The sequence below is a fragment of the Lacerta agilis genome, chromosome Z (assembly GCF_009819535.1).
Source record: "Lacerta agilis isolate rLacAgi1 chromosome Z, rLacAgi1.pri, whole genome shotgun sequence".
In the NCBI taxonomy this organism is placed as follows: Eukaryota; Metazoa; Chordata; class Lepidosauria; order Squamata; family Lacertidae; genus Lacerta; species Lacerta agilis.
The window spans coordinates 30,253,682-30,276,588 of NC_046331.1; the positions used below are offsets into that span (position 1 = coordinate 30,253,682).

Here is a 22,907-nt window from a genome sequence, read left to right on the forward strand (position 1 = left end):
TTTGGGACCAGGATATCTGAAGGGCTACCTATATTTTACATGAACCTGCCCAACCCTGATATTGGCCATAGAAGTCCTGTTCGTAGATCTGCCTTTAAGATTCATCAGGTTCGAAGTGGAGGGGAAACGGGGCCTTTTTACTGATGGCCCTATCACTGTGGAACTTACTCCCCCAGGATGTTTGCCTTACACTTAGTCTGTTTGTATATAAGCAGGCCTTAAAACACACAATTTTTTTTTTGCAGCTTTTAACTGAATAAGATTGTTGGTCTGTAATTGTAACTGTTGCTGTTTTTATCTACAGCATTGTGTTGGATGATTTAATTGGTTTTTAAAATCTGATGTTTTAAATTGTGTTTATAATTTTAGTTGTGGGGCTGCATGAGAGAACCTAAGTGAACGGAGGCTCACTTTTAGAATGGAAAAATGTCCTGTTATTCTAGCTCATTCCATGCCAGGGATCCTGAGTTCTGGGATTTCTGTTACTTGTCACTTGATAGCCAGAAGTCAGCGAGTCACAGCTGTGTACGTGCTTGAGTCAGGATGAATCTGAATTGGGGGTTTATGTTTGTTGGTCTGGTTGATATGCAGTAGCAAAACAAAGTGCTTATCCTTCCTTTGAAGACACCCTCACTGCCATAAAAAATTGGAATGAAACATGGACATTGCCATGATGATCCCAAAGTATAGGAAAAACAAGCTAAGGAAAAGCATATATTTAATTGAGCCAATGCAGGTTGATGTAGAAATACGACTTGAATTTCACAGAATTTCATAAGCTAGGTAATTCCTTGTGTTGGATGAACAGCTCTGTGAAACTCAATAGCTTGTATGTTCCTTTACCAATTTTCATTAGCCCAATATAGATACAGTTGCACGCCCCCCTAACTTCCAAGTGGTGTGAGATTCCAGGGGTTCCAGGCACTTACCCAGGGTTCATGTTTCCTTTCGGGAATGAGGCACAGCTGAGACTTTAGGATATATGGTTTATTTACACATATATACAACCTGAGCATGCTATGCAGGGGTTCACACTATTAACACCCCGAATGGGCATTGTTTCTTCCATAGCTGCAGCACTGGATTCAAGCAGAGATCCATCATGACTTTCGGTCACTCTGGTTGCTATTTTGCTTCTCAGACACATCACTGCTCACTCTCAACTCTAGCTTTTGTCCTTCTCACTATCTATGAGTGGAGGGAGGGGCCCCTTTGCCATCTCCCACAGAGCCCCTTAATCCCTCTTAATGGCTCATCACCCAGGCTATCACCTCACAGAAAGCTAGCTTGGATTGATTAGCTTTTAACACTTGCTGAATCCAGGGATTAGAGGGGTCTGGCACCCACAAACTCATAGCAATACCGTTTAACCTGCATCAGTTACATGCAAAGATGTGGGATTGTTCTTATTTTGGGGATTTGTAATAATCAGATGGAACCTGCTGAAAATAGCAAAGCCATCCAAAAGGAAATTAGAGCCCCAGACTACACATCAGGGTTGATGATTGTGCTAAAATGATACTGCATGAAGCAGAAAACTTCCTTTATCTTGATTACCGCCTGCCCCAACAGAGCATTGGATGGGGAACCAGTGGCCCTCCAGATATTGTTGGATTCTAATTCTCATCTGCCACAGCCAGTATGGCCAGTGGCCAGGAAAGATATGAGTTAATTGAATTGCAAGTTCTTCAGGCAATTAAAGGAATGGGTCAGAGGATGTAAAGTACACCTGTTGCAGTGGAAACTGATCTGATGAGATGTGCAAGGGCCTGTTGGCTCATTCTCAGCATTCCATCCCCAGTGCTTTCCCTTCACTGTTGAGCTGGAATAGAGTAATCACAGGTACAAGGGGAGGAACCAAATAATTATTTCAGACAGAGAAGAATAGATGAACCGTCATTATTATGCAAGGTGAGATTCCCTAGAAGCAGTTTTCGGCAGTCAATTTTTTCCTATTGTCCTGCTCAAACTTCGAGATGGGCTTGGGAGGTCCTCCTGGTAATTCCATTACTTGTGTATTGCCCTGTTGTTTAGGGTTGCCATACGTCCATAATTTTCCAGACATTCCTGGGATTCGGCCATCGGAAACCACTGAAATTTCTGGGCATCAACAACTTTGGCCAAAATAACAACAACTTTTGTGTCTGATTTTTCAGTTTTTGAAATATGGCAGCCCTACTGCTGTTACTTGCCTTGAGACGAAGGGCTTCATGATGAAGGGTGGGATATAGGTAAAAGAATAAACAAACAAATTTAAACTACTAGTACTCGGCATGAGATCTAAGATGGCATTGCGATGTACTGTTTTGTGTGTGACTTTGCCGCTTGAAGCTGCTCTTATGCCAAATCTCTCCACTGTTTTTTAAGCTTGGGGCAGATGGGAGAGAATTTGAAAATGTATTCAGGAGTTTGATAGTGGGATTTGGCCTTTGGACATGCAGATAACACATGGACTTTGCCCTGGATTATAGCCTAGTTTTTTTTTGTTTTTTGTTTTTTAAGGGGTTATACTCTGCCATCAGAGGATCATTCTAGGGCCTATGATAAGTGCTGGCTCACATCTATTTTAAGACTTGTGCGTTTACAACTAGAGCTCTTATTTTGGAAAGAACAAGATGTTGGTACATGGGGGATGGGATGATACTCTAGAGAGAGGGAGGGAAGCACAGACAAATGTGGTTTGCATCTAATAGTTTGTGCCTAAAGCGAGTATTTGTTGCATCCTACTCCCCCCTTAGAATTTATCCCATCATTTGCCAAGATAGGCAGGGTGTCATTTTATAGGGGAGATTTATTTGGTTTCTATCACTTCCTCTTCCAGTTTTATCATTAGTAAAAAAAGAAAAATTTGGGCTAAGTGATGCTGCTAATTTAAAAAAAAAGTACATTTGTTAATACGTTTGTCATTCATAATCCTTTCTGCAGACAGCATTCCAAATCTGAATCTAGAGTCTCCTCCAATGGATTTGGGCATGTCAGACCCAACAGCCTGGACCACTGCAATGAATAACTTGGGGATGGCACCAATGGGAATAACAGGAGATCCTCTTTTGCCTGGTAGGTTGTGCTCTTGGTTTGGTATTGCCGCTGCAAGTACACAATGCTTAATTTTTCCAGTGGAGTGTTGAGGGGAGTAAATGTTCAGAGAACACACAAGATCTGTGGCCTGAAATGGGTGGGGAACCTCTGACCTGGGTCTGATTGGGCCTGTTAGGCCTCCTTATTTAGCCAACAAGGCCATTTTCAGGGAAGCCATGCCCATCTGTCCTACATCTATTGGAAGTCGTATATGATGTCAGATATGGGGTAGGTAAAAACTTGGATCAGCTGAAAGGGTGTTTGCAGGTTTCACTAATCAGGTGATTGGCAGCACCTGCAAAACACCCTGCAAAATAGCACTTTGAAAGGGTATTTGCAGGACTAGATAATCAGCTGAGCACTCTACCCACTTGGCCCTTAGGAGTGGCTGCAATAATAAACAAAAAACAGCTGTGCAACTTTAAAGCAGAATCTGGCTGTGATTGGCCTGATTGGTCAACCCTCTTGTATGTTACCAAAAAAACACCTCCACTCCATCTATGGAGCCGTTAAGCACTTTTTAAAAAGTTTCCTTAAAAAAAAGCAATTGACTGAATGAATGGATTTATGTGTAAGCACTCATGCAGCACTTCTAAAATTAAAAGAAGGCAAGGCAGCCTGGGGTGGAAGAGGCAAAACAGATGCCTGAGCCAGCTTTCAGTGTGGTGGCTGTCATTTTAGTTACAAAACCAGAAGGCAGTGAGGCTAATCTCCCAGTGTTGGGATGTACTGTGGCTTTGTCCTCCCATGCATGGGAACTGGCTTTTGTGGGATTATGTGGGCTGCCAAATGGCTCTACTTCTCCAGACTCATTGCTTTATGTATCTCTCAGGTCCTTTAAGTTTTGATTTTACTGATAGAAAAGATCTGCTTTCCTAGTTAGAATTACTGTGCAGTTGCAGCTGAAACAATCTAGCTTGATGGCCTCTCTGTTTCAGACTTTGACCCTGCCCTTGGAATGATGACTGGGATCCCACCAATCAGTCCCTTGATGTCTGGCTTGGAAATAGTGCCACCACCAGTGATTAAGGAGATCATTCATTGCAAAAGTTGCACACTCTTCCCACCTAACTCAAGTAATCCTTGCCATAATTCTTGCAGTTGCACTGGGATCAATTGGGAAATATTGAAGGTAAAGAGGGACATCTGATGAAGAGACTGGTGGATGTACAGATCATGAAGGGAAGAAGAAGCTCTATATAGTTTTTTTATAGTTTGGCCAAGCCAGAATAGCTTTTAGATTGTAGAGGTGGCCAGGAGCACCTCAACGAGAGTGCTGGGAGCCTCAAGCATCTTCATGTCCTCAAGGAGTGAGGCCATCTCTGTACTACCCTGCTGTGCTGCTTTCTGATTCTGTCCACTTAATGAGAGGCAAAATGGAGAAGCAAACATTACTGGTTAAAGCAGCAGTATAGAGGTGGCTGTGGGGAAATCAGTGGCAGGGAGAACCAGTGGCAGTCAGGGATCACAAGGGCTGGTGTCCAGCAACTTCTGGAGAGTTGCGTGATACCCATCCCTGGTCTAGAATGCCACTTGATGAAGGGGAAGGGAGGTAAATGCGTAACTTCCCAGAACTCAGCTCTAGTCTGCTTGGCAGTCCATTTCTAACACTTTCTAGTTGAACCCTCTCTGTTTTAGAATATTTTCAATGTCAGGGAGTAATTGGAAGAGGAAGCTATAGAGATGTGGTTGCAAATCTTTTTTTAAAAAAATAAGATTTTCGACAACATGAAGCTTGAAAATCATGGCAGTGCTGATTGTGCAGTATGCTGGGCTATAGCCTGGAACATAAAATGCATAGGACATTTCCTAAACGGAAGCCTAGTTTTGCATAGCTGTTGCTGCAGACTACTAAAGAGCAAGCAGTAATAAAAGAGAACCCAAGTAAATTTTATAGACCCTCATTTCCCCCTTTTTATAAAGCTGATGGTATTGTGTCCAATGGTACAAGGGTGTTTGTATTTGGCTGTGCACTGTTCTTGTAGTTTATTTTTAGTATGCATCTAGCAGCGAGCTGTCGCCAAAAAAAGAGGATCTTTTCTTCTTTGGGAAGCATGCTGTGCTGGAAAGATATTGATTTTTGATATTTTAAGGCTGGCAGGATATAACTTTGCCTGGCAACGTTGAGGGCTTATCCGCACTTCCATTTGCCCTGCTACACCCCCCTGGGAAAATCTGCAGGGCAAAGGCAAAACCGCATGGGGCAAGTGGAATACCTCTCAGATCTGTGCTTTCTAGGCACAAAACAAGTGCAAGTGTGGAAGAGGCCAGAGTTGGCCAAGCCTTCTGACACTGAAACACAAATGCGCAGCAGTTGTTGTCGGATTGTAGTTGAATACCAGATGTCTTTTGCTTGTGGCAAGCTTATGTATCATATTTCTTGTTGTCCTTAGATCTCCCTCCTCCTACCACAAGGGAAAGACCTCCTGGATGCAAGACTGTATTTGTTGGAGGACTGCCGGAAAATGCAACAGAAGAGACTGTTGTGGAGATTTTTGAGCAGTGTGGAGAGATCTTAGCACTTCGGAAGAGCAAAAAACACTTCTGCCACATCCGTTTTTCTGAGGAATACATGGTGGACAAGGCTATTTATTTGTCTGGTAGATATTGTTTTTCTTTGTTTTTGACTCAGAGATAATTTCTTCTGTAGAGTTGCAAAAGCCACATACAGTCATGTCTGTTGTGTCCCCTTCCATTTTCCCAGTTGTACTGGTGAAACTCTCACCAGTTTCAGTTATTTGGCTAAGGAGTCTTTTAACTTCACTATAACATGCAATGGTGACACAGACCTTTGTGAATAGCTTTCATAAATTTGTCTAATAAAAACAGAAAAAGGCCCAATTCCAACAAGCTAAAAAATGTCAGCATGAAACAACAGTAAGGAACTCTTGTGAGTTGGCCAGCTCACAAAGAGAGGGAATAGTTCTAGTGCAACAAGCGATGAGTCTTTATGATTAATGATGATGATGATAATTGTTATTGTTGTTGTTTGTACCCTGCCCATCTGACTGGGTTTCCCCAGCCATTTTTGGCAGCTTCCAGCATAAACAAAAACATAATGAAACATTAAACATTAAAAACTTCCCTATACATAGCTGCCTTCAGATGTCTCCTAAAGGTAAACCTTGTACATAGTAATTACTTATCTCATTGACATCTGATGGGAGGGCATTCCACAGGGTGGGTACCACTACCAAAAAGGTCCTGCACCTGGGCTCTGAGCTAGATCTCAGTGGCCGGGCTGAACAACGAGGGTGGAGACGCTCCTTCAGGGCCTGAAATCTTTATAATACCTGTTGCAAACAGCTGATTATCGAAAACTACAGTGGTACCTCGGGTTAAGTACTTAATTCGTTCTGGAGGTTCGTTCTTAACCTGAAACTGTTCTTAACCTGAGGTACCACTTTAGCTAATTGGGTCTCCCGCTGCTGTTGCATCGCCAGAGCACAATTTCTGTTCTTATCCTGAAGCAAAGTTCTTAACCTGAAGCATTATTTCTGGGTTAGTGGAGTTTGTAAACTGAAGCATATGTAACCTGAAGCTCATGTAACCCGAGGTACCACTGTACCACCTTTTCAAACTATCCAGAACCAACATGGCTTCTTTGGAGTACTTTGGAGGTTAGCCTCCCTTCTGGAATAACATGTATTGTCCAACTAGTGTCACCAGCAGCGTAGGAAGCCTTTTCGCTGCCTGGGGCATGAGTCGCGCTGCCACGATGCGTCAGATGCACTGTGCATGCCTGGAATTTCCGGGCATGCATAGTGGATCTGGCCGGCGCTGCTGCGAGCCAGCGAGCGAGCGGTGGGTTGGGTAGCCCCACGACCCACCGCTTGCTCGCTGGCTCGCATGCATCTGGGCCAGCGCTGCTGCTCCCACATTGAGCTGGCGAGCGAGCGGCGGCTCGTGGGGCTGCCCCGTCCAGACAGGGTGCCGGGCGGCGGGGGAGGGGCCGGGGAGTTTAACCCCCCCTCCCCTGGAACCCGGGGTGCAGCGCCCTTTACACCCCACCCTTCCTACGCCGCTGAGTGTCACTGTACCCCATCAGAACCACCCTCCAGAGTTGTAAGAGGGACCTGGCAAGGCTTCAGCAACTTAACAGAAACCGCAGCAACCTTTCACCTGATGCTCACCCTTCCCATGTAGCATACTTTGTGCTGTTTACAACTTAGCAAATATTGCAGTTACAATTTCATACAGAATTTACCTGAAGTGTTTTTGAGCCGAGTAGCTGGTCTGCATTATAGATGTGATACAATCATTGATAAACCAAACATATTGATATGTGTGGATGAGCATGCATAGCAGATGATGTTCATTTCTTTATCCAGTTTGAACATGGATATTATTAAGCCTAAGTTGTAGCTGCTCACGTTCCTTCTGATAGGTGTCTCTGGCAGTCTCTGGAGACAAAGCAGACAGACCCCCATGTTGTTGCAGGTGGGGGAAACAGGTACAGTATAATAATAATAATAATAATAATAATAATAATAATAAAATTTATTTCTTATACTCTGTCCAACTGGCCGGGCCTCCCCAGCCACTCTGGGCGGCTTCCAACAGGATATTAAAAACACAATAAAAGATCAAACATTAAAAACTTCCCTATCACAGGGAAACTGCTGATGGTTGTTTCTGTAACTATCATTGCCAGGTTATCGCATCAGGCTGGGCTCCAGCACTGATAAAAAGGACACAGGGCGCCTGCATGTGGATTTTGCTCAAGCCCGGGATGATTTCTACGAGTGGGAATGCAAGCAGCGGATGCTGGCCCGGGAAGAGCGCCATCGCAGAAGAATGGCAGAAAAACAGTTCCACCCTCCCTCCCCACCTCCTGTTGTCCACTATTCATATTATGAGTGCAGTATTGTTGCTGAGAAGCTAAAAGGTACATAGGGCTGTAGTATAATGCCCTAAACTGGCAGACTGTTGCATGAGGATTGTGGCAGGTGGTTAGGAACATAGGAAGCTGTCCTGTATGCTTTCAGATGAGTTATCTGTTTCTTACCCAGTACTGCATGCTCTGACTGGCTATGGTTCTCCAGGGTCTTGGAAGAAGAAGGATCTTTCTTATCACTTCCTACCTGATCCTTTTAACTGGGGACTCTAAGGATTGCACCCAAGACATTTTGCATGAAAAGCATTTGCTCTTTCACTGAGATGTGATCCATCCCATGTAGCCATACAACAGATGAGTACATTGCAACTGTCTGTGGACTTACCGGTAATCTCATCCACCACAGCCTTTCAGAGTTTCGCCTTGCGTGGGTGGATCATTTCATGAAGACCTATGCAAAACAGTAGTATTAATTAGACTGTTGCTTGTTACCTGAACATCTCCAAGTGACTTAAGTAATGTTTAATACATAAATGTAAATACATTATACCATAAAAACATAACAAAAGAACCCCCATAGCAGCCACAGGAAGGTTTGGCAGAGGACTAGTAACAAAACAATATCGTCTTAACCTATCAAACATCATACTATGTTTTTGTGTTTTAAACTCTCACACAGGGAGCAATGATTTAAATAATATTACTTGCAAAATGCACCAGTGCTTTGTACCTGAGCAGTGTTTCTCTCTTGGGTCAGATGATTCAAAGTTTTTGGAAGCGGTGCAGACACTGCTGGCCTGGATAGAGCGTGGGGAAGTGAACAGACGGACTGCAAACAACTTCTACTCAATGATCCAGTCAGTCAACAGCCACATCCGCCGACTTACAAATGAGAAAGCAGCCCATGAAAAGGAAATGGAAGAAGCAAAGGAGAAGTTCAAGCTTGCACTCTCAGGAATTCTTGCTCAGTGTAAGTGTTTGGGGCTTGCAACCAGGATTTCAAAGTCTCACTTGATGGAAATGTACCATTTTTTGTTTTCTTTTTTTCCAGTTGAAGGTTGAACAAGAGAGAGAGAGAGACACAGATCCGGAACATACATTCCCTTTATTAGGAAACATATTTAGGTTTATTTCTTACAAATTTCTAAACCACCATGCTGCATTCATACAAATGTCAAAGAAAACCAGCAAACATTTAAAAAAAGGAAAAAGGTAACAAACCCTTTAACAGATAAAATGCTGGACATTAAAATTAATGTTAAATGAATGAAAGGTTACCAGGCCGTTAATGCTCAGTGGAAACAAGAAAATCTTACAAAGCTTCTGGAAAACTATCAAAATCTTATTCTGATAGGTTTCTGGAGAAAAAATGGTCCCCAGGCACAACAAACAAAAACGCCCACAAAACTCCTACTGTGCACATTTTCTTTGGTAAACTAATGGTACAGTCTGGAGAGCATTCTTGGGTGATTATTAATGGGATGGGACACAGGGAAGAACATGTTAGTGAGCCTTAGTAGATGTCATGTGCTTGCAGCATACATACTGCATCAGGAGACAGACCACCTATTTCTGCACCAGCTGAAGCTTCTGAATCTTCTTTGAAGTGTCTTCTTAATTTCTGTTCACACTCGGGATGTGCAGGTATTTTCTGCCTTAGTGATGTTCCTACCCACAGGCTGCTCCTGTGTTAACCACAGCCTTGTACTTTTGGCGATTGCTCAGAGGCTTAGGCAACAAAGGTAGGTGTCTAGCCAAATCCCTTATCTTCCTGTTCATTTGAGGATCTACAGATCATCTTACTAAATGGGAGATTTAAGCCTTCAAGGTAATGTAATATTGCTGCATTTTCCCTTTTTTGTGTCACTTTAAACTTTATGTACAAAACATTTGGTGCTCTTCTGAGCCCTGGGAGTGTTCTGCAGTTTTCATTGCCCTGTTGTTAACCAGGACTCATTTCCAACCAGGAGATTCTATTCCTATTGAATGTCCTGCAAAGATTTCTCTCCTTCATTCTCTGGAACTGAGTAACTAGCCAACCAAGTCCCTGGCAGGCAGCAACACTGCAGTGCCTCACAGCTAGGGAAGCCGACACCTTAGCAGCCTCCTGGCCTTGATAATCTGATTTTAAGGTCACCTTGTTGTGGATCACAGCACAGTGTGACCATTTGTCTCCTGAGTGTACCAAGAGGATTCTGAAGTCCTTTACAGTTTGCTTAGTGTTTGTTTTGAATTGTTTTATTCTGTTAGCCTTAAAAATATATATATTGGTCCCGGATTCCAGAAGGAGATACAGTAAGTAGCAATTGGGGGAACAGGAAGTGCAGGGAGTGGAGATGGGGGGGGGGGAACACCTCAGACCTGAATCCTGTCATGATGTTGGTGTTGGTCAATCTTTAGCCAGGGCAAGAGTAATTCAATAGCCTCTCCAGTGTTCAAGCCAATCACCTGTGGCTATGGGATGGATTTTTAGCTCCTTTCAGGGAAGATTATCTTTCACATCTAAACCTTTTGGCTAGAAATTTGTAGGAATATGTTTTGGGAAAGGACCTGTATTACTTTACTGAATGTGGGGCAGCATGTTATACTTCCCACATCATGAGCAGTGCCCTACTCTTGTGTTTAAAATAACATTCCATCCCGAGGAAAGCTATGCATTGTAACTTCTCATATAAGCTGTGCAAATATGTACATGTGGTGATTTTTAAAAATAATCTAGTCATAAAACTGGTTCACATGTAATGCTAATCCAAATGTTATGAGTGTGAGGCTTTTCAGAGAGGATATCGCTGCTGCTACACTCCTTCCCTGGTTCTGCTGCTGAACTGCTCTAAGCCATGCTTTGGCTCAGTGTGTTGACTGAACTAAGGTTCATGGTTTGTCTTGATCAAGACAAACCATAAGTTGTAAACCCAAGAACAGACCTTGCTGTTGTTTGTCTGGAATGAGACAAGCTACAATCCTGGGTTCATCACATGCTGAGCTAAATGATGGCTTAGCTCAGAGCAGTGCAGCAGAAGAAGAACAAGAGGAGAAGTAAAGTGGCTGTGATTTCCTCTCTGGGAGCCCATTGTTTGCCTTAGTGTTATGAGCAAGCCAACCCATTGGGAATATTAAAGCTCCACTGGAAGTCACACTCCATTTCTTTTTGGCTTCTGAGATTTTTCCAAGCCTATCACTATAGTAGTAAGGACTAGAAACGGAATTAAAAACCAAAGGTAAGATTCAATGTGCAGGATTTTGGGTCCAGTACTTATTTGCAGTTACAGATTTATGGAATACACCCAGCCCTATTTATGTGAAGGGGGGGAAATTCTCTCTCTCTCTCTCTCTCTCTCTCTCTCTCTTTCTCTCTCTGGCCAAACATCTGTTTCTTTTTACATGAGTGCTTTTCTTCCTCTTGAGTTTTTAAAGAAACTCAATTTTTGAGTGTTTAGTGTGTCACCCTGCTCATCAAGACAGCTTACTCTGTTAACTTGGCTTCTGCCTGATTGGACATACAAACAGATCTTGCCTGTTGTGCTACTTTGATCTCCAAGTTCTGTGGCTCTAGCTTCTTCCTGAGCACCATCTTTCTCAGCTATGGTTCCACCCAGCAAAGCATCATAAGAAAAAGATCACTGGACCACCTGCCTGATCCCGCTCTCTTACTCCTTTCTCTTGCCCTCTCTGGATGATATTGTGGCCTGGTTTTGCCTGCTGATTTTGAAACTGCAGTCGAGCAGATAGTGGCCGTGTACCATTCTGCATCCAAACAAAAGGCTTGGGACCATTTCACGAAAGCGCAACGTAAGAACATCAGCGTATGGTGCAAGCAAGCTGAGGTTGGTACTTCATTTTACTTTTTGTTAGCTCCTTTTGGCCTATAGGCTTGCTTATAAAAGGATGGATTTTTCCAGCCTTGCCCTGGAAGGTAAGTAGCAATGCACATGTAGCTAAGTTCATAGCAAAACACAGCACAAGGAAGTTCAGGAGAGGAAGAGAACAGCCATTGGTGAACACTATTAAGAAGAAGCTCAGAATTATAGTGGGATATGAATGAAGCTCCTTAGAAATAGTTGTACTTGCATTTTTGGGCAGCATTATGCGCATGACCTAAAGATTGTAGCTCTGCTCTCTTCAGTTCTGAGGGCAGCCCTGTATAGGGAAGTATGTTTAACATTTTATTATGTTTTATATATGTTGAAAGCCACCCAGAGAGGCTAGGGTGACCCAGTCAGATGGGTGGGGTATAATAATAATAATAATAATAATAATAATTTAATTAATTAATTACTATTACTATTATACTAGGGTGGATTCAGGTGCTTTAAGACACACACAACAGCCTTATAAAAACTTAGGTAGCTAGAACCATGGCAAGGAGGTCATCATCTATAACCTCCAATCATCTGAATGTCAGCTGTTTGGGAACATGGGTGTGTGTGTCTTGCTGGTGAGCTTCCCATAAGCTTCTGGCTGACCACTGTGGGGGCAGAATGTTGGTCTAGGTGGGCCTTCAATCTGACCTGCCAGAGCTCTTAGGTTAAATGGCTGGAAAGATGTGGCAGTGCTAGCATTAGCCATGAGGCTTTAACAAGGCTACAAATGTCCCACGTGGGACAGACACTATGGAGAAAAGAGCAGTTGCGCTGGGTTCAAGTTGCAGATGAGATGGGTTCATATGAATAAGTATTCTTAGCTGTAATAGTTGAACAAAGGAGTATGGATTCTCCTTCCCTGGATGCTTTTTCTCTCCACACATTTGATGAGACCAGATGAACTACTGTCAGGTATGATTTAAAGAAGTTCTGCTATTGCAAGGATTTGACTCTTTGACCTGTTCTGACTCTAAATTCTGGGCAACCACGCAGTCTGTCTGCTACTGAAGCCCACAGCAGAAACAGTGAATGTGCCAGGCATAATTTGAAGGAAGCCCCTAAGTGGTGGTGCATTATTCTATATGATTTAGAAAGGGCTGGAGATGGACAGGCTTGTTTAAGAAGATCCAAAGAAGCTTTACAAATGTTCAGTCATGCATTCAGTTGTCAGGCATGCAGAACTGAGAACATAAGAAACATGGAAATGAAGACAGTTCAAGTTCTTCCCCAGAAACTTCTGGTGTTGGACTCAAACTCCTATCAGCACCAGCCAGCATGCCCAATGGTAAGAAATGATAGGAGTTTTCATCCAACAACAACTGGAGGGCCAGAACTTTGCCATACTGCCTTACATTAAGACATACTTGCAAATGATTTAATGATTCACATGAAACCGTGATATAGCTTAGTACTCAAACAGGCAATAACTAACATTGATATAGAAGGGCAATTTTTAAGCAAAGGTGCCTTTATGTCTGGCCTTGTTCAAGAGTGGTGCCTGTGCTACTCTGTGTGCTTTCATAGTTTGCTCATGATTATTCTGGATCGCAGTGATAAATAGTTGGGGTGAGAAGCAACTGGGCATGTGCTAAACTGGTTTAAAATACAAATATACAATGAGGTTCCTTGCAGTTTGTGGCAGCTTCAGGTAAGTAATTGTGATCTGGAACATATGGCAAGTATTCTGCACAATTTTATTGGTAGTTTCGTAACTGGAGTAGAATAACGCAGGATATAAATAAATGAAATTTAGATCCTGTCCTACTGTGCCTGCAGAGTAATTGGCACACAAACCATCTTCATTTATGTTTATTTATAAAAACACTGCTATCCTGCCTCTCTGTCTTAACGAATCCCAGCAAAGCATAAAAAGCAACTAAAAATGCAACAAAGAGAATTGGCCCAAACAGTAGTATTGCTTATAATCTTGCTGTCTGTCTGCCAAGTGCTCTGTGAAAGGGCCATGTTTTTGCTGAGTAGCAGGAAGCTGGCTGTGATGGGGCCAGATTGGCCTCCCTCTGGAGTGCAATTCCACACCTTTGGTACTGTAACAGAAAACACCCTGCCATGGATAGTCCACCTACTTTTAGTGGTTGGGTAGGGACATATTAAAAGAGAGTTCTTAAGGATCCATGTCTTGATCGCTTTGATTATCTGACATTAACAAACCTTTCAGCACTTTCCAGTATTGATCTGTCTTCATCCAAAACAAAAAACAAAAAAGGAGATAGTGTGAGATGGAAAACATAATATGGAGGTTTGGGAACTTGGGAAGAATGCCGCCTACTTTTTATTATTAAAGATTTGTATTGTGTAACAAAAGTACATATAGTGTCTCTGATTTCAATTCATAGGGTCCTTTTCACAGTTCCCCACATTCGGTGTGAGGAAAAAGAAAGGGATCAGGGGACAAGGAAGGGGGGTATAATGATATTTCGTTCTACTGCATAGTTTTTTGTGTAAGCATCACATAAGTAGGTCCTTCATTCATTCATCCATTCTTTTATTTTTGTTGGTGCTTTTAATGTGGAAGGTTGCTGGTTCAATCCCTGGTATCTCCAGTTGGAAGGATTGGGTAGCAGCGATGGGAAAGACCAGGGCATTCTGGCACCTCTGTAGTGTTGCTGTTCCCTGGCAACAAGTTCCAGCACCTCTTTTTCTAGGAAAAAAAGCCCTGGGAAAGACTCTTCTCTGCCTGAGTTTCTGAATAGCTGATGTTAGTCAGCGTAAGCAATACTAGGCTAGGTAACATAAATCCAGCATAAAAGTCCCCCAATGCCCTAGGAGCAAATCATCCCATCTCTTTAACCATCACACTTTTGTCTGGTTGTTCACTTCTGTTTAGCTGCCATGTGGCTTTCCTGTCAATTCTGGAGCTGCTATGCACTTAGCCCCTTGCTACCCCTCCATGGTTTGCATCTGTGGAAGGGGCTGGGAGTTGGTGGGATTTCTCACCCTAATATCCAGGCAATAGCCAAAGGATAAGTCTCTTAGGTTTTTTCCACCCCTTCCTCCAAAATAACCATTTTTCAGAGAAGACTGCACTTCTACCTTAGAACCTGACTGTTGCTAAGATCTGGTGTTCCAGAAGCTCAAGAGTTGAACTGGGGAGGCTTTGGTTTGCATCATTCCCCAGCCATGTGTATAAAGAATGAAATGATCATGAGGCTTGTTTGAGTAATTAAAATTACTCAATCCTCAATTTCTTGAGAATTAAAAAATGGACAAGGAACATAAAGCATTTTGTTCTCTGAATGTGCTGTGCAAGTTATCACCAAGGGGGAGTTGTTTTGAATTCCATGCTAATCTTCCCCACCCCAAAATTCTGTGAATGAATTCTATCAAATTGCACAAATTGGAAACTTGTTAGGTTTAAGTGTCCAAAGCTTGCCATTACCAAACACAAAGTTGCTACACTTCTCCCCCTATTCTTTTTCTCCTGGTACTTCCTGCAGGTTCTTAACTGTGAACCAGCATGCAGAGCAATCAGTAGCATTTCTTTTTTCTTTTATATATAAAAAAATGCTCTTTAAATCATAGGAAATCCGCAACATTCAGAATGATGAGCTGATGGGCATTCGACGAGAAGAGGAAATGGAAATGTCTGACGATGAGACAGAGCCATCAGATGCCAAGGAGATGGAAGAGTCAGGTATGACTGGCACTGTGTTGAAAGGAAGCCAGAGTATTCAAGTGCAGGGGTGAGCAGTATTCAAGCTTGTGTGTTCTACTTACCTATTATTTTAAATCAGGGCCCCACGTTTTTCCAACTAGAGTCAGTTACAAAATGGTAGCTGATTGAGAATGGCAATCCTGCACTGGGGATTTCATATTTCTAGATGACCTACCTATATTCATTGTTTGAGTTCCTGCAGATCTGGATTCTCACATAAAATCTGAAATGCACTCGGTAGTCCCACAAAGAGCTGTCTGAGGCACCAGTTAATACAGGGGATGGGACCTGTAGAAAATGATTTGTTCCTGTGATGTACAGCCATTGCATTTGCTTACTGACCCCTGTTGCAAAGCACGCATGGTATCATGCAAACTACAGATCAGTCTGATGCAGTCCATACTACAGCTGTGTCATGGGTGTCTACAGAGCAAGTTACCAAAACAGGTGAGACCAGATGCTGATGTATAACACGTGTATAACACAAACATCTCCAATACGTTTATTAAGGAATTAAGTATATATTTAGAAGGTGTTCTAGAAAATAAATAACCAAATGGGGAACAGTGAAGGTCAAACTAATTCCAAGGACAATAGGTGAGTCCACCTTCCCATTTTTTTCTCTTCCCAACCCCAGCTTTAATATCTCAAGCAGAAGCTCTGAAGGAAGAAAATGACAGCTTAAAATGTCAGCTTGATGCCTACAGGAATGAGGTGGATCTCTTAAAGCAAGAGCAGGGCAAAGTGGACAGAGATGAAGACATAAGCAAGGACCAGAAATTAAAGATTCTCCAGCAGGCTTTGCAAGGCATGCAGCAGGTAGAACTCTTTCCTGCAAAAGGAAACCACCTCCAATGAAAATTTGTAATAATTGCCTTGTGCCAAAGAAGATCTCTCTTCCCCTATATGGTGCCTCCAGACGTTTTGGATTCCAACTCCCATAATTCCTGACCACTGTCTATGATGGACGGTGCTGAAGGGGGTTGTAGTCCTAAACCTCTGGGGAAGGCTGTTCTACTGATGCCTTTTATTGGAGTGAAAATAAATGCCCTCGTGAAGCTTGCAACATGTCCAAATCCTCTTTCCAAGGTTAAAGGTAAAGGGACCCCTGACCATTAGGTCCAGTTGTGTCCGACTCTGGGGTTGCGGCGCTCATCTCGTGTTACTGGCTGAGGGAGCCGGCGTACAGCTTTTGGGTCATGTGGCCGGCATGACTAAGCCGCTTCTGGTGAACCAGAGCAGCACACGGAAATGCCTTTTACCTTCCCGCCGGAGCGGTCCCTATTTATCTATTTGCACTTTGACGTGCTTTCAAACTGCTAGGTTGGCAGCAGCTTTCCAAGGTTACAACATGGGAATGCTGAGCTACTAAGAAGTAGACTTGACTACAGAGCAGTACTGTTTAGGCTTTACAGTGCCAGAGCCTTCCCTGAATGCATTTCTGAAATGTGATTTCTGATGTAGTTGTAAAACTGCTTCTGTGTGGCTGGGGAAAGAGTTAATCAGTGTGGTTCCATGTGACAGGTAGAACAATTAATGGACCTAATCACGTGGACTAATGCGGGTCTTCTTCACAGAGTTGGCACCATGAAAGGGCACCTAAATTGTTTGTTCCAAGCAACTGTTTCAGGAATATCTTTTATGTTCCTAAAAGCTATGCTAGTCAGAGGGACTACAAAGGCTCTCTCATCCCCAGAAAGAACAATAGCAAGTGTTTTGGATAATTAAAAAGGGATGTTCTCTAAAAATGAACAGCTCAGGAAGCTTTAACTTTTGTATGCAAAAGTTGTACCATGAGCAATTGGTGCTATATGTAAAATGGGCTGGATGTTATATAATAAATGTTTCTCAATGCATTGAAGATAGGTTCTGCCAAAAAGGAGCTCCACTGGGAGAGAGGTTGGAATAAAATAGGGGATAAGACAGTGGAAAAGTAGATAGAGCAGAGGAAGTAACACTTTATCTAAGAACAGCCCTGCTGGGTCAGACCAGGTGCCCATGTTTTCCAGCATCCTGTTCTCACAGTGGCCAACCGGATTGCCAAATTATTTAATGAATAAATTAGTATAGTATAATGAATAAATTAGTAAAGTACAAACAAAACCGAAACTAATATTAGACAAACTAGTATTTATCTAATATTAGTTTCGGTTTTGTTTGTACTTTACTCAGTGTCTGGGATTGGGTGGCTAAAAATACAATAAATGAAACTGTTCTCTTCCTCTTTCCAAGCATCTCCTGAAACTCCAAGATGAATGTGAAAGAAGAAATGCTGAACTGGAAAAAGTCAATGAAGAAAAAGCACAACTCGACAAATTGCTTGAAAGCCTAAATGAAAAGGTAAGGTTTGCTCCCAGGTGCTGGTCTTGCTGGCTCTCCATCCTAACTTGGACATAAAGCTCCATTTGTAACTGGGAGCCAGTATTTCTCTCTTACAACCTAAACCCACCTCATAGGGTAGTTGTGAAGATAAAATACAATGGAATAGGGAGAACCATGTATGTTGCCCACTATCCTTGGAGGAAGGGTGGGATAAAAATGTACATACATACATACATACATACATACATACATACATACATAATCTAGGCCTTGCCAAAACAGTCTTGAATCATGTAGTAACCTATTTACTGGCATTGGTATGAACAGAGCAAAGGTGTATGAAGTCGGGTAACTTGCATCATATCCGTTGAGACTTTGAATCTTTTACATGTCAAAGGTATTGTAGTCTCAAGCCAATGTTGCATTTCATATTGCCTGCCTATATGACTTTTCCCCACATAATGAGTTTTTATGACATTGCTGTTGTTTTTAATTATTAGACACTTCTTTGAGGACTTGCACAAAACTTGCTCATCTTAAAATAATAATATTGGGCTAGTGGCTGCACATGATTCTGCTCTTGATTGTTAATTCAGCCTTAGTTTGCTAAGGTGATGTTTATCACTGAGAAGGAAAAGTGCTGAGTGGTTCAACTGATAAGAATAACATGCTACTGGGACTATGACTTTTTGTTTCTCCAACTGAATATAGCAAGAACTGGCTGCTGGACCAGAATGGGGGAAAGACTCCAATGATCAAGACCACATGAGTTTCGTAAGTTTCTTTCTGAATACTTTGACATAGTGTTATTTTTATATTTCCTTGTGAATTCAGGTTCAAATATGGCTGCTTTTTTATTAACCCAGTCCTAGTATGCAGGGTAGCAGGCAGTATTTTCCTTTGCTTGCCACAAATCCTAGAATAAGCCTCAACCAACCTGTTGAGATAATATAGACAACTAGCTGATCCTGTCCACGCGTTGCTGTGTCTTATTGTGTGAAAGTCGGAAACGTGTTTCTTGTGTTTGTAAGCGTGAATCCTGACGTGTGGTTTCACATTGATCTGGTGTTTCCTCGGTACGCATTTGAGTCATTCTTTGTCTTTGTTGTTCATTTCATGATGAACGTTGTTCCTGAGTTTGTTTTGTAATTACACGTTGTGTTGCTTTTGTTGCGTGAGTACGACGACCTATGTTTTAGGTATTAAAAGATTGATGAAGCTGAGAAAGGAGAAGGAAAGTTATATATAAAAAAAAATGGGAAAATGGCAAAGAGGGCGATATATTTTTCTTGGATAAAATCACATTTTTACCTGTGAAAGGTGTATCTGAACAATGTAAGTAATTCAAGATGGCGTCCAGCACTCTCACTCAGCCTTCCTTTCTGCCGGCATCTTATTTCCTAGCAGACCATCTCCCTCCAACTTGGCCCCAGCCCCACTTGTCCCCTCAGCCCCGCGGCTTAGACCTGGTCCCCATGCGTCTCGCGGCACCCCGCCACCTTTTCCCTTCCTGGAAGGTGAGGTGCGGCCACCTAGGCCCCGGAGCAGGGCGTCACGGCCCACTCCTACAGGACGGAGCCCAGGCCCGCGGTTTACCTGCGGCCTTCTCGGGGCCTGCACATCGGCAGGGCCAAAGTCTGGTCCCGCGCGGGGTAAGGGCCTAGCTAGGGCTGTCCCGTGCTGCTTACCATGCGGGACGGCGGCCTCCGTGCGGCCTTTCTTAGCTGGGGTGATCTCGGCGGGGAGGGCACTCGAGAAAGAAGCCAGCGCTGCTGCCGCCTGAGCCACCTGCTCTTGAGGCCAGGAGCCGAGCCGGGCCAAGTGGGCGGGCAGAGGAGGAGAAGGAACCAGGGCGAGGCTAGCTGTGGCCTTCTCGGGGCCTGCACGTTGGTGGGGCCGAAGCCTGGTCCCGCGCGGGTCTGTCCTTTGCTGCTTACCGTGTGGGGCGGCGGCGGCGGCGGCGGCAGCGGCCTCCACATGGCTTTCTTAGCTGGGCTGATCTCAGCCGGGTGGGGGGGGGGGTGCTGGAGAGAGAAGTCGGTGCTGTTGCCACGTGAGCCACCTGCTCTTGAGGCCAGGAGCTGGGCCAGAGCCAGCGGGCGGAAGAGGAGAAGGAACCGGGCCAGGGACGGTAAAATTCCGCTGCAGACTCAGACTTGCTCAACTTAGCACCGGGGAGCGGAAGGGTGGTGATGTAGGAGGAGGAGGGGGCGGGGTGGGTGGGATGTGGAAGTAAAATGAGATGTGTGGTCTTTGACGTCCACTGGAGGGCACTACATTTTTTGCACAAAATCACGTTTTTACCTGTGAAAGGTGTGCCATCTGTACAATGTAAGCACGCACAAACACTCCCATATGGCCATGAAACATTGTTTCCAAATTTCAATGGAATTGGTCAAGCGGTTACGGAGAAGATTGATTGGTCACAAACACACCTTTTATATTTATATATATATAGATGGTGACAATGGTGACTTTGAGGCACAAAACCATCCTTTTCCCCCTTTCTATTTCTGCACTGAAACTGAAGTTTCTCCCTATGACATGTGATGCTTAATTCCAACCATGGTGATTACATGGTTTGTAACAGTTACTGTTCTCAGAGTTTATGGAATTGCACCCTTTGTCTGATTTACTAGATCTTCCATGATTATTAAAATCTTGCAACCTACTTTACTTCTTTTGGTTAGATTTCTTTGGGCTAATTCAGTCTATGCATTAGTCTAATTCCTTTTAAAAGCCATCTTGAGGCTAACTACCTGTGATGTAAAGGTTTTGCCTTAAGTGCAAGATTTTTTCTTTCTTTCACAAACAGCCACTGTGCCAGGAGGAGGGGGAGGGGGACTGGATCAGGCCCATAGTGGGGAGGGCAAGGTGCATTCCCCTACTTCAGTCTAGATCCCCACACCTGCTGTTTCCATTTGCAGAGAGAAGCTCACATTTGTTAGCCGACAACAAATGTTGGCTGACTCTGAGGTGCAGTTGTGTGTTTTCCTGAAGAATATTACACTAATTGTGAGCATGCAAAATAAAAATAAAAATCCATTGTAAGTGAAGAAGTCAATGCCCATTCAGGGGTGGGTGTGCGTGCGCGCATGCGGGCACGCATTTGGGAATAATTTCTAATGTGTTTTCTCCAGCTCCTTTATCCTATCCCCATTCTATAATATTTTTACTGTTTGTAAAGTATGCTTACTGTGCAATATGCAGGATGCAGCTGGTGACTTAATTGACAGATTACTAGGATACAAATCAGTGCTAGAAAGTAATTATTTGTAATTGCCTTCAGGCCAACGACTTTTCACCAGCTTGCTCAGTGTGCCAGGAGAAGGAGAGCACACTTGAGAGAGGACTCAACGGCAGCCCTATCAAATCAGAAAGGGAAGCTTTGCTAGTGGGTAAGGATCACTGGCCACAGTATTGTTGAGGCCGGGATACATTTCACACAGAAACATAGGAGGCTTCTGGGCACCATTGGATCATTGGTCCATCTACCTAAGTATCGACTGGCAGCAACCTTTCAAGGTTTCAGGCAGGGACCTTGAACCTGGGACCTTTTGCTCGCAAAGCATGTGCTCTTTAACACCAAGCTACACCTCCCTCTCCCCAAAATATGCCACCTGTATAAACTCAGCTGTGAAGGCTCACTATCTTTTGCAATATGCACAACCTAAATTCATTATGCACTCCAAGCATCTTTATTGTACAACAAATTGGCCTTTCCCCATAAAAGTAAAAACTTTCCCAATGGGTGGGATGGATGATGCAGTCCTGAAGCAAACACAGGTTTAAGTGTCAGTATTTTTTTAATCAACAGGCACACCTTCTCTTGGTTAATTCCCAAAACACACCAAGCTGTGAATAATTTTGCCAACCAAGCAAAATTGGTTCTGAGAGCTCAATAACAAAAGTGCATCTGCTCAAAAGTACTACTGGATGCTTTTATCAGGGGCTTGATCCACCCACCAGAAGTGCAGCCCAGTCTGATAACCATTAATGCAGCCTGGTCTGAGTCAGGCCCACATACATAACACCTGATGTTATAACAAATAAGTTGGAGCCCACAGTGGGAATCTCTCTGCACTAGAAGTGGAGAACCTGTGGATCTCCAGATGTTGCTGGACTGCTGCTGATGGGAGCAGAAGGCTAAAAACATATGGAGGGTGACATGCTCCTTCACTAATGACCTGCTGCTTGGGCATTCCCATGACATTTTGAAAAGCTGAAAGGCAGCTTCTGCTCTTCCCCAAAGGTACAGAAATGCTCACAGTAGAGACAAATGTGTTCTCTGCAAGCATCTGAGTCCCAGACGTAACTCCATTAATTTTGTTTCTCTAGGAATAATCTCAACCTTCTTGCATGTTCACCCTTTTGGAGCGAGTATTGAATACATCTGTTCCTACCTCCAGCGCCTTGATAGCAAGGTATGTGCCTGCACCTCTTGTCTGATGAGCAAAGTAAAGTTTGTGCCCCTGGGGGACATCTTGTGACACAATTAAAAGTCTCCCTAGGCTCCACTGGGAGGAAAGGTGGGATATATAAATTTAATAAATAAAAGCCCAAGCTGTTGCCAGCCAAGGAGTTGTCCCATGGATTTTGGAGTGCCTGCAGATGATGATTATCATTTGATTTCTTGCTCGCCTTTCGCCTTGAGGTCCAAGGGCAGGCTGCAGTGATTTAAAAATACAATATTAAATATTCAGTTAAAAGAAATTACAGTCAAGAGGTGGGTTCTAAAATATAAAGTATATGTCTAGTGTCAAAGGGTAAAGAAGTGTTTCTTCAGCATATGACAAAAACTACATAAGGTTCCAGAAGCCGCTCCATGGGCAGGGAATTCCACAGCTTAGGTGCTGCCACTGAGAATGCCCTCTTTTGGGCCCTCCACCCCAGACCTCTGAGGATGTAGGAACTACCAAGTGCCCCCACCCTCCTCTGCCAGTCTTGACACCCAAGAGGATCTGTGTGGAAGGAGGCAGTCTTTCAGTTATTTGGGACCTAAGCCATTTAGGACTTCAAACACTAAATGTGAGCACCTTGAATTTGGTCTGGAAATGAACTGGCAACTAACTAGTTCTGGGGTGTATGTGAATTCTTAATGGAACCCCAGCCAGTAAACTGGCTTCTGCATTTTGGA

General features: G+C 43.4%; 1 protein-coding gene and 1 long non-coding RNA gene across 4 annotated transcripts in view; both read left to right on the forward strand.

The window, feature by feature from the left end:
* Positions 1-22,907, forward strand: part of ENOX2 (ecto-NOX disulfide-thiol exchanger 2) — a 40,324-nt gene that overhangs the window by 15,162 nt on the left and 2,255 nt on the right. For 2 of the 3 annotated variants that reach the window (XM_033137226.1, XM_033137228.1), the window contains exons 3-14: positions 2,926-3,057; positions 4,017-4,154; positions 5,472-5,678; positions 7,733-7,966; positions 8,673-8,885; positions 11,633-11,739; positions 15,316-15,427; positions 16,086-16,267; positions 17,681-17,788; positions 18,482-18,544; positions 21,060-21,168; positions 22,109-22,194. In XM_033137226.1, the coding sequence (XP_032993117.1) occupies positions 2,926-3,057; positions 4,017-4,154; positions 5,472-5,678; positions 7,733-7,966; positions 8,673-8,885; positions 11,633-11,739; positions 15,316-15,427; positions 16,086-16,267; positions 17,681-17,788; positions 18,482-18,544; positions 21,060-21,168; positions 22,109-22,194 (1,691 nt within the window). The remainder of the gene's footprint in view (positions 1-2,925; positions 3,058-4,016; positions 4,155-5,471; positions 5,679-7,732; positions 7,967-8,672; positions 8,886-11,632; positions 11,740-15,315; positions 15,428-16,085; positions 16,268-17,680; positions 17,789-18,481; positions 18,545-21,059; positions 21,169-22,108; positions 22,195-22,907) is intronic. The other variant, XM_033137227.1, reaches the window with a different exon arrangement.
* LOC117039884 lies at positions 16,279-17,551 on the forward strand. The gene is made up of 2 exons (XR_004425804.1): positions 16,279-16,537; positions 16,792-17,551. It is a non-coding gene; the product is annotated as an uncharacterized LOC117039884 (long non-coding RNA).